This window comes from Hakea prostrata, chromosome 1, assembly GCF_041222555.1.
Source record: "Hakea prostrata isolate BN-2017 chromosome 1, UWA_Hpros_2, whole genome shotgun sequence".
NCBI lineage: Eukaryota > Viridiplantae > Streptophyta > Magnoliopsida > Proteales > Proteaceae > Hakea > Hakea prostrata.
Window position 1 is genome coordinate 25,991,838 of NC_142600.1, and position 12,097 is coordinate 26,003,934.

General features: G+C 39.1%; 1 protein-coding gene across 1 annotated transcript in view; it reads right to left on the reverse strand.

Annotated features, from left to right (window-relative positions):
• Window positions 1–241: 241 nt before the first annotated feature.
• Window positions 242–12,097, reverse strand: part of LOC149028486 (uncharacterized) — a 68,076-nt gene continuing 56,220 nt past the window's right edge. The window contains exons 16-22 of the mRNA XM_089137067.1: window positions 9,238–9,321; window positions 8,652–8,795; window positions 8,003–8,084; window positions 1,997–2,079; window positions 1,854–1,908; window positions 1,613–1,742; window positions 242–1,507 (exon numbers count right to left, since the gene is read on the reverse strand). Coding sequence (XP_088993193.1) covers window positions 1,680–1,742; window positions 1,854–1,908; window positions 1,997–2,079; window positions 8,003–8,084; window positions 8,652–8,795; window positions 9,238–9,321 — 511 coding nt within the window. The 3' untranslated portion in view covers window positions 242–1,507; window positions 1,613–1,679. The remainder of the gene's footprint in view (window positions 1,508–1,612; window positions 1,743–1,853; window positions 1,909–1,996; window positions 2,080–8,002; window positions 8,085–8,651; window positions 8,796–9,237; window positions 9,322–12,097) is intronic.

Sequence of the window (12,097 nt, forward strand, 5' to 3'; positions counted from 1 at the left end):
TTTGAATGCAGGGTTACCAGGTTCAATTTTTTCTTTCCCAGTGAACAGAGATCGACTATGTTTGTGGGAACAAGGCAAAGACAACGTGACACATTTTCATATCATGTGAATGGACCAAAAAAGTTTGGGCAGCCAGAGCACGCAGTCTAAGAAGTAAGTACAGACCAGCTGAGCAATAATTCACTGTAACTCATTTGAAGCTGACCCACAGCTGGAGAATAGAACAAATGGGTGGTTTTTTTTTTCAATTTGCATAATCACATTGTATTTTGTCTAGAAAGAAAGGAATAATTTTTGCTTCAACAAAGGAAATGAATAGTAGATGTACTTCTAACACAAGTGGTGACAACCTCTTTTATCGAGGTAATAAGTCCAAGTAAGTCATGGGTTTGAACCTCCACTCTTACCACACCTCCTTGCACTTATGGCCCCTAGTCACTATGACTGGTTGACAATGGCAATATTGACAAAAAAAAATTAACAAGGAGGGAAACCCCAATTCCCATGAACTACTAAACAACATAAATAAATGGATATATGATCTATAAGCGTATCCTACAAGTACTAGGAGAACAGGAGAAGGGCGATGCAACTGTCACTTTGAACAGAGGTAAAAACATAGTTGGGGGTTCCATGACAATGCAGGCCAAGGACTCTTCAGTTTTTGGTTGGTATAACTGGTCGTATACATGGGAGTATGGATCATTTCCCTCAACAAAATCATAGAGTATTCCCCGATGGCTTTACAACTACAAATATACAAGGGTCCACAAGGGAAAATAATATAATTTTTTTAAATGAGACCCATCACTAGTACCTTGTGGTCCCCTGTAGTCTGTGGTCGACAAGCCAAGCGATGGGGAGCACAAGAGAGAGGGATCCAGACTCGAATACATTTGGCATTCTAGCACAAAAATTGAAGAACAATTTTCTGCTTCCAAGTATCTCACATGATTAATGACACGAGCAATGAAAAGTAAATGTTGCTCCTTTTTGACGAATCAACAATCTTACCCCATTAGGGATCCACTCATGAAAGCGAAGGCTTGGTTTAGATGCTGATTTATGGATAACACTGGAGAAGATCCAGCCGCATGTTGAATATCTTCCTGAGTTCCAACAACTAGATGGTATCTAATTTAACCAGGAAAATCAAGAACATTTCCAGGATCTTAATTTGATGTGTCCTTTCCAAGGCCAAGGTGATCTCTAAAGTGGTGGTAATTAGCATAACAAAGAGATATTTCATGGGCAACCTGATGCCAGAGTTTCTGAGAGATTCTGTTGGATCCTTTAGTCACAGTGTGGCCTTCAGTATTAACTTGTGGCTCCAGGTGCTGTGTCAGTGTGCCATATATTTGGAAGACTGCTGCATCGTATAATATTCTTCTTAGCCACATGCTCCCCTGACAACTTATGCTGTGAAAAGCTCCTATGGTTACTCTTGAAACAGTTGGAACTGGTGTTTCAAATTCAGATGATAACACAGAAAAGATAGAATAACAGCCTGCAAAATAGATTAAAATCTGGTAAAAATGGGGATATAAAGGTTGGAAGTTGTCAGGAACCTCCAATTTGCAATAGCTAGCATTGAAGAAGAAATGGTGAATACCTTTCCCTGAAGCAGTGTAAGACAGCAATAAGCAGAAGGTTGTACACATACGATCACAGCTATGAACTCATCTGGGAGGAGGTTGAAAATAAGGATGCTGCAAAGCATCATCAATGCTTAATCGATCTTCCTGTAATCCAAACATGTCAGCTTTTTTGCATTGTCAAACAAAATGTGAGCTGTACAACAGAAAAGTATAGGTAATTTCCATATGATCTCTAGATTGTCAAAATGCACTTACTGGATCCCATAGCAATAGCTGGCGCACTAGACGCAGAGCCCGGATATCTGGAAACCTGCTTGACAAAACATGTTTTTTCAACAAGAAGAAAGATTACAATAGGGGAAATATCATCTTAAGTAAGGCATGTGATTGGAACAAACCCTAGTTTGACAGGATCTCTTCTCTTCACATGATCTGCAAATGACTCTTCAGAGCATTTCCAGGAAGCTGGCCAAACCCCAACCTTAATTCCAGGAGATGAACTTCAATCAATACACATGCAGCAGGATAGAAGAAATGATGTGTCTTTAAGGTTTGAAGTCTACCAAGGATGCCCTACTAGGCTGAAACAGTGTATACAAACAACATCTCTAACGATAAATACACTGATTCCTAAAGCATGGTAGGTTGGAGAAATGTTCAACAACAAACAGGGAATATACAAACATAAATAGTCTGGAGGATACCTCAATCTGTTGGAAATTGGAATACATATATGATAGAGAATAAAAAAAAAAAAGAGTAACATCTTAACCATGAAGTATATTCTGTCTTCTGATTGTTGATATAGCACAAGACCCAGGTTATGAGTTCACAATCTCATATGACTCACGTTCCTACAGATTCTATATTCTGTCTATAGATTCAAATTTCTCTTCCTCTTATCAATCGAACTTGGTATGAGTAAATTATTACTAACTACTCATATGTTTTCTGTAAGTATCAACATTCCAATTAAATGTTTCACCCCCCCCACCCCCACCCCTTGCAAAAAGAAAGAAAAAATCCAATGAAATGCACATATAAGTTACACCTGGCAGCAATCTCAGTATCTTCACGTCAGTTAAACAAAGAAAGGGAATTGAATTTCAACTAACACAAAGTTGTTTAGTGGTCCAACTATATTTTCTTCACTCATGGATGGCAATCCAGTTGAATAATGATTTGCAGAAAATAGTTCTAGGCAGGGATTTTTGTTTGCATAGTTGTAAATACCATCTGCATGGGCCCAATTTGGGACACATTTAATGTATTAATCCAATGGATGAGATGAGGGGTAAGAAGGTAATTAAACTGCTCATGTTAAACAAGTTTTCAAACTTACAAAAACCCACCACTGGTGACAACCAAATTCACGATACCAGGCCCAAATAACCCTCAACCCCAAGGTTCTTGCTGCCCTCATCTCCGGTGAACCCAATCCACCTTGTACGTCATGGTTGCAGTGGTTAGGGTCTCCAGAGAATTGGTGGACACACCATCAAAGCCATGCACAAAATTTGTAATAAGGTACAAAGGCAACATTGTAACAGATTAGAAATTGGCAGCCGTTTACCTGCTCTGGTTTTCTGCACCCTCATGTAGTCATACTCACAAAACCATTTCCCTCTCTCTCTCTCTCTTCACCAAACCCAAGCAAACATCGCTGAAGAAAGAGAAGAAACAACAACAGATCTGCCCCTCAAAAAACAGAGATAAGCCATGCAGCATGACCTTTCCCTCTTTCTCTCTCATCCCTAATGGCCCAGCTGGACCAAAATTTATGTAAAAGAAAGAAAGGAAGAAAGAAGCAAAGACAGGGTAGAAGATGGAAGGAAGCATGCCACCTCTGCTGTTTCAGAACCCCCAAAATTCTATCTTCATCAAGAAAAAAAAGGGCAAACCGGGTGCTGAAGGCTTCCGCACAAGCAGAATCCGGGGTTGATAGCAGCTGGCTACTAAGGATAAGATGGAAGTGATTGATAAGTTGGTACTTTGAGATACCATAATATACTAATGGAATACAATACCTATGGACTGAGAAATTACAGAATCTTCAGGACAAGAAAAAAGCAGTTAGTAGCAGCCATAATGATGCAACAACCATTTAGTACCAGCCATAATGATGCAACAACCAGCTGTATAGCCATTCCTATCTCCAGGAAAAGAAATGCAGACAGAGTCTTTATGCATAGGTGAGAAGTGGAATACTAATAAAGAATGGAGTTGTAGGTTCCTAAGCTAGTACCTGCTCAAACCAGATCCAACTTGCAGGCCTTTCATTGTGATGGAGCACTATCTAACCTGGCATCAACCTATGGGGAGTAGTTAGAGATGCAAATGGAGTGTCTAAATTTTCCCATGCAGGAAAAGGCGAGTATTGGTCTTAGCGATTGGAGCTACAGGCAATCCAATAGGGGCTGCAAGTGTGCAATTAGAAAGGCTTCCAGGACTTATCTATTATGTCTGATTCTAAGCTGGCACTTGACATTATAAACAGGAGAGTTCAAGGTCCATGCAAGGGATTAAAAGGAAAATCCTTGAAGTAGCTTCCTTGCTATGGGTAAAAGGAGTTTAGGCATGTTTGATGTGAACAAAACCAGCAAGCAGATTACACGACAGGTGTTGGGGTGAATTGTGATCAGGTGCAATGGAAGCTGCTGCATTTCCCTAGTGAACTACTTGATCTAATTAAGAAGGATGTGGAGTCACCCTTTTACTACAGATTTGTAATTGGGCTTTTATTCCTGTGTCGGGGCAGTGGAGCGTAAGGAATGCTCTCCTGCGTAGAAACCCGCCCTCTCTCTTCCTCTCTCTTTGTCACTCTCTGTTGGGGGTTTTTGGAGGTTGCCTTTTTATGTACTAGCTTGCTTTATATAACACCAAAAGTTTCCCACATAAAAAAATAAAAAAATGTGCCCCAAAATAATGGGGGCATTCTAGTCTTTTTACTTACTATTCCTTATTACTATTCACAATATTGTGTCAATCTGTAAACAGTAACCTTATCTATAATTTTGTTCTCGCCTCTGTTATTATAAATAAAGATGGCTGGTGATCTAGTTAATTATTCAAGCATCATATGCAAATATGCCTTTTAACATGGCAACAGAGCCAAATCTGATCCAGTAAAGAACACCAATCACCTCTCCATCATTTCTCTCTTCTTTTTTCTCTCTCCTGTACCTTCTCACAAATGGGAGGCATGAAGTGACCAATTGATCTAGTTGCTCCCTGCTCACTACCTCAGTCATTCAATGAGATAAGTTCTTTCTTGGTTCAATAGCTGGAGCCCCTTTCTGCAACTTTGTGAATACACACCATCAAGAAGATTGAGTTCTTATAAGAATCTGAGTTCTGTCCTCTTATCTTGGAGATCCAAATCAGCAACCTTGGACAGAATCTAACAATTTTTGAATATCGTAACTAGGAGCTGTCATGAATAGTGAAGCTACGCTACCATCATGAATAGTAACCATCATGAACAGTGTCACAATATACAATTGTGAATGGTGACGCTGCAGTATCAATCCTTTGGTATTTTCCATCTTGGTTTTCAAAAACCCTAAGGCCTATCAATTTTGGGGAATACCCCAGTCATTAAGAGTTTGGGACATTATGTCAGAAATGACATCCTATTACTTCCGGAACTTGAAAGCCAGCTCAAAATGAGCATCATCCTATTGCCGCTTCAATCAAACTTGATGGAACCAACTATTTGATGCAACCACTGATACCTACTTAACTACTGCTAATTGAGTTATTCTTGGACATGTCTCTATTGAGCAACCAATGCAACAGTCTACTTTATGCCCTCTTCAATATTCCTGGATCTCCAATGACTCTATGGTAATGTCTCATTCACTTAATTCTATGCAACCAGATCTTGTCATTGGGTATTTGTTACTGAAGATTCTTAATCAAGTATGGATTCCTGCTAAAGAAATCTACGGTCAGGTTGGGAATGATGCTCGTGTGCAAAGCCCAGCATGATGTCACACTAAAAGAGGTGTCCATCTCTCAATACTATGTTGGTTTTTCATAGTTTATGGTAGAAGCTGGACAACAATTCAGAATACCACTCTCCAATGCAACTGAAATTGCTGCCTACCTAAAAAAACTGCATATTAGAGCATATGACTTATTGGGTGGACTGGATGTTAAATATAATCAGATTTGTGTCCAGGTTCTTAGTTGATCATCTTTCCAACTTATGAATAGTCTCGTGTGTTGGTACACATTGAAAAGACATATCAGGATGCTATGCTTCATGCTCTTATTGTAGATTGATTTCTCCTACAATTAAGTTCCAACCCTACTACTTACACCAATAGAGCTCTCCTGATTTCTTGTTTTAAAGAACCGGTTAAGTGTGAGCATTCAATAAGCCATACTATACAAGGTTGAATGCTGGAAATTGCATGAAAGACCCACTGATTGAGACTAAATGCGGGATGGCGCAAATCTAGAAACAAGGCAAATCACAAGGAAAGTGCAGCTGCAAACCTACTTCTGGATCTGGGCTCTCTCAAGAGGAATTACAAACTTTTAGGCATGAGTTACAAGCTTCTGCTACGTATCATTCTATGCACCTTCTTCCAAACAGCTATGTTCTAACTTTACCTCGGGTGTCACTAACCAGCTGATAAATTTTTCCAGTATTTTGTTCAATTACTCTCCTACTTCTAGCGAAGAGAAAATCTTACTCATCAGGGATCCCCTCTAATCTGTTTCTGGAAAGGGATCCATTAGCTGCTCTCCCTCACTCACCACATCTTCTGTTTTGCATTGTCTTTCTATTAGTAGTTTGCCTGAAGATTTAAATTGTAACATTCTTATCAACTCACAGCCTTATTCAAGAGCTGGTGATAGGGAAAACAATCAGATGCAATAAAGTGCATGGTGGATTGTACCTGCTTGATGATGGTTGTCAATCTCTCATGGCTTTACCTTCTCAATAACAGGATTCTTTTTTCCCTCTGTATTACATCAGTGGCATGCTAGATTAAGTCATCCCCCTTTTGGAACTTCTATCACATTTATTTCCACATTAGCGAGAACTCTAAAAAAAGGGATGAAGTTTTCTGCTAAGCAAGCAAATGTGTTCAGCATATTCAATTTCCAGTTTCAGATGTTCTACACTAATTTATTTAGTTCATACTGATATATGGGATCCAGTTCACAACGTTTCTCTTTCATGTCAATACTGGTTTGCCACTTTAATAATGTCACTTCAGGAACACCATTGTTTATATGATGCACACTGTACGATGAAGTTTTCCTGCAGTCAGAATTTTTCTAAAATGGTTCAGATCCAAATCTATGCCACTCCTAAAATTTTGAGAATTGACAATGGGGAAGAATATGTGGAGAATCAATTCTTTAAATACCTAGCTAACCATAGAATAATTCATCAAACTGCTTGTGTTGATACTGAAGTCAAATGGGTTGGTGAAAATGAAAAATCACCTGAAAGTTGCTAGAACACTTAGGCTGCGTTTGTTTGCTGGAATAAAGGTGGGGTGGGAAATTTCTTGAAAAGAGTGCAGATTTCTTACTTTTCCCTTAAATCCCAAAATGGTAGATTGTTTGGTTGCTTGGGGGGGGAAAGTGAGAGACAAGGTTCCTTGAATCAAGGAAACTTGTCTGCTGATGTGGCAGTCCAACTTTCCCAACCCAAGCCATTTTAAAACCCCACATATTTGGTGGGACTTTGTGGGAAAGTTGGGAAAAGTAAAAGTGGGACCCACCACTATCACTTTTCCACAAAACCCTTTCCTTTCCTTTTCTTCTCCCTCACCCCACTACACATGGGACCCACATGTTTTTTTTTCCCACCCCACTTTTGCAAACAAACGCAGCCTTACGTCTTCTCCCCATCTCCCCCCTCAATAATGAGGGGATGCTTTCCTCATTATGACTTACCTAATAAATAGGATGCTTATCTAGGTCCTTGGCTCTCATTCCCTGGATGACCTTTATGTGGTTTCTCATCCTATATATTTCCTTTCAAGGTCTCTGGCTGTGTTCAGCATGCCAAGTATACTAGAACTCAAAAAACTAGACCTCTTTAGTTTTCTAAGCAGCACTCTTGGCATCCAGGGGCTGTAGTTGACGTAAGCTCTTGGTTGCCTAGGCACCACCGCTTCAGAGGGAGAGTGTTAGTGAAAATGCGTCGACTGTAGAGGCTCCCCTATAGTATGTTTACAGTGAGTGTGCTAATGTTCATTCAAGGATGTTCAGTCTCCTTGATTTAATATATGGTTGCTACAGGTTAACCAAAAACGAAAATCTCTCAAAACTGCCACAAGAGACCAACCAGATCTACATGTCTTGAAATTACATAGGCAGAAACCAGGAAGCCAACAAACAAACAATAATAGAAATGGAAAAAGATGTAGCCATACCCCATTCTTTGTATTCATGCCATTATTACGTTTTGTAGAACTCCCGGGAATCAAGATGCACATTTCCATAAAGGATCTCAATCTGGTACCATAAAAATCAAGATTAGAATCTTCCACTACAAAAAACTTTTCTCGGAAGCAACTACTCAGGTACATATTTTAATCAAGAGGAACACTTGGCTTTAGCATTGAAAGAGAAGTATCAAATAACCAAAACACAATTTTACAGATCTAAGTAAAAATGGATTTCACTATTTTCAAATCAAGGTAAATATAGAACAGAAGCATTAACTGAAGTTCTGTTCTTATTCAATTTCAGAACTGCTGCCTCTGAAGAAAAAGAAAAACCAGATACTTAGAAGGGCTAACGTCATATATTGTGATCTATGACAAAGTTCAGACTCTATTTAGTTAGAACACCAGTAGAGCCACAACTACAGACTCAAACTAACAAAATCATATGCCCTTGGTCTACAGTTTTAGCCCCACATATAGTTCACTATAGAGAATTTTGGCCAGGCTTATGGATCTGATGTGCGCTGGCCTGGTTTTTTCTGTTTGGTACTTATGAAGGTTTTCTATTTTTTCTATTATTATTATTTTTTTTACTATTATTATTTAACTCAAATTTGTAGGAGGTGGGACTTACTTGCTTGCGAGCTCTTTCATGCCTTCATTCCAACCTTCAAGTTGCTGATCTAGAAGAGCACGAGTCCGAGCACTTATTTGAAAAACTTGGGGTGATCCTAGAATTAATTCCAAAATCACGACGCCCACACTCCACATATCGTATCTGTCCAATGAAACAAGTGCTGTTACAATCTTTTTTTTCCCTTGGGGGTGGTGGCTGGGGGAGGACTAAATGCTTACATTTAATGCAATGTACATGAGGACATAAGATGACTTTTGGTTTGCTAAAGATTAGAAAAGGGATATATTAATCAAGATAAAATATAAAACACATCTTGGCATACCCGAAAGACCTGGATTCAAGAATCCACCAACAACAAAGATGAAACAAGACATTCTAGAATAAGTAAACCCCTAATCATATGTTCCTTGAACAAATATAACCTCAATCCCATTCTCTTGTGTGCAAACTGATAATATTGGTGCATAAGTTGATGCATATATATACAAGTTGCTGAGAAAATAGATTTTAAAATCCTGCAAGCTACAACAAGACCCCAGAGTGCACAAACTTCCACCAGTAAAAGTAAAAGAACCTCACATACTTCATAGTTAGGGTAGTGGGTCCTTGAAACCAACTGGCATTCAAAAGAGCTTCTGGCGGAGTATACTCATAAGTCTGCTCAGAACTGGAAGACCACAAAAACAGGAAAACAAAAGAAACCCTTCAGTTAATATAAGCAAATGACTGGAACAGATAGTCAGAAGTCAAATTTTGCAAGGAAGACAAGCAAATCAAACTATCAAGCATAACTACGAAAAGGAGACAAAACTAGAACTGAATATTGAAGTAAGCAAAAATTTGCCCCTCCCAATTAAAATAAAAAATAAAATAAAAAATTGGACTACCCTGAAACTGTATTCAAGCAGTTATCCGACATAGTTTATGCAACCAAGTTTGTTTTTAAGTTGCAACCTTTTACTTCTAAATCCGACTCCTGGATATCAGAATTCTTTTTATCTTATCCTATCCAACCCCATTCCTTTCTTCGGCTGTGAGACTTTCTATTGGACTTCAATCATCAAGTTGTATCAATCAATCATCCAAGATGTAGATAATTATTAAAGAGGGCTTCGGTCCAAATGGTCTCTCTGGAGGCTAGTAGCCTTTTCAACATTGTATTGGTAGGGGTATTCTAGGGTATTTTCGCTCTTACATTAGTTGCAGGGTGCGCAATTTCGCCGAATTTCAGTTCAGGGCAAATCGAAACCCTGACCAAAAGTCGAACCGGCGAGATTTTGCCAATTTCTAGGCGATATCTCGCCATTTTATAGCTGAACTGACGATATATCGCTGTTTATTGCTGAAAATAGCGATATTTTTTGCAATAAATATGAAAGATCACCGATTTTTGGGCGAATTAACTCATTATTTATCCTGATTTTCTCTCTCCTCTCCAAACCTCCCCCATAGCTTCTCTCTCCTAGTTATTGGCATTTTTGCCATATTTTCGTCCGATCTTTGGCATAAAACCTTAGTTCTCACTTCATTGTTGACGGGTATAACATTATTCGCGATGATCAAACAAGATTTCACACAGATCTGGGTGTTTTGTGGAGTTTTTCGTCTGAGAGGTAACTATTGTTCTCTAAACTGTTCTTTTTGAAAATGCATGCCATAATGTTGTTGGATGGATATGAAATTAATATATGTTGGTCCAGCTTGTTATTAGGATCCTATCTCTACTTTTGTTTTTGCTTTGAGACATTATTTTGTGAGTTATTGAAGAGTCCTCTAGGTGTGATTCCTAAGTTGTGAAGGAATCCCTTAGTTTCAGTTTGTTTCTTGTTAGGATTCGATAACTACTATTAGAATCCAAATTGGATCTCTCTTAGACTGAGATGTGATATATATCCAGGATGTAAAAACCAGCCATTCCTCTACCTCTTAAGCCCACGCAACCCTCCCCCAATTCTCAGCAGCAGCAGCTGCTTCACACAACCCCTCTTAACTCCCTAATACCCACCCCTTTACACCCCCTCCCCCCTAGTGGGATTGCACCTCGCCCTCACCCCATCCCAACTCTTACTTTCTATTAAAAGACCTAAAAACTAGTAGTTCTAAATTTCCTGCATTTCATCTTCTTCAGTAAAATTCAGCAGTTCATCTTAAACCTCTAGGCCTAAACCCTCACCCACAATCCAAAACCAAATAGGCGATCTCAAACTAAACCCAAACCCTTTAAAACTGAATGTGAAATTATAAACTAGCAACAACAACCTACTCCTAACCTAGCCGAACCCTAGTAACCTTCCTTTCAGTCCTACATTCCTTTAAACCCATAACCACAATTTCAGATCTGAAACCATAATTACAGCAAGGTTTCAACCCTTAAACAGAAAACCCTAAGGCTCCTTAGCCTGGCCGAGACCTAATCCAGCCCTAAACTAACCCTACCACCTATCCTTTGTTGCAAATGACCTATATATAAAGTAATTAAAGCCCTAGAAGACTGCTGATTCTATTGAAGAGGATCTTGGAGGGAGCCTAAATCTAGCATATTCCCCAAATCAGTCAAATCCTAGATCTTGGTTCCCATCGCTTACACAAGAAACCTTCATTATCTCACTCTAGAAGAGTACAAATTGATCTCTCAGAGTAGATATGGGATCCTTGCAAGAAGTAGGACAAAGCTAGAGGGCTTCTTCACAACTCAAGAATCCTTCCCTAATAAGGACTCTTTAATAAGTTAACCAACATGGGTTCAAATTGAAAAACAAAAGTAGATCTAGGATCCTACAAACATACTAGACCCAACAAAACCATAAGTAGACTCAACTGAAAATAGAAAAATTACCAAAATACCCCTATACTTGGATGAAATTGCCTGGGTTTCTGGTAGGGCTGTAGGGCAGTGGTAAACCCCCAAGGTCCTCTTTGGGTGGTCTTGGATCTGGTTTACATGAAATATTGTTTCAAAGTTACTCTTTTCCTTTCATTTAGGCAATTCAAATTGTTGAAATTTTGAAACAAGGTTGAAATATCAAGATCTCAAGAGATACCGGTTGAAACATCATACTTTTTTGTTTCGCATGTGTTTCATTTTGCTAACCTTGAAATACTCAAAATTTGGGAGATTTTCCCGAGTTTTATAACATGGTCTTGGCAATTGTGTCTTAGTCTATCAACTACGTATTTGGAATCTGAATGGATTGACACATCCAACAGCTGCCTCCCCCTCTCTACATAGTACTTCCATTGCCAAAACCAAAGCCTCCTCACCTTTCCTTGCGAAGGCAATAATTGGATTGCCTTGAACAACAACAACAGCAGCAGCAGCAGCAGCTACAAGCCTTTTCCCAACTAAATGGGTTGACTAAATGGATCCTTGCCTTCTAATCAGCTCTACTTGAGGTCATACTAGATACAAGGCCTGCATACCCTTTCTCACCACTTCTCCTAAG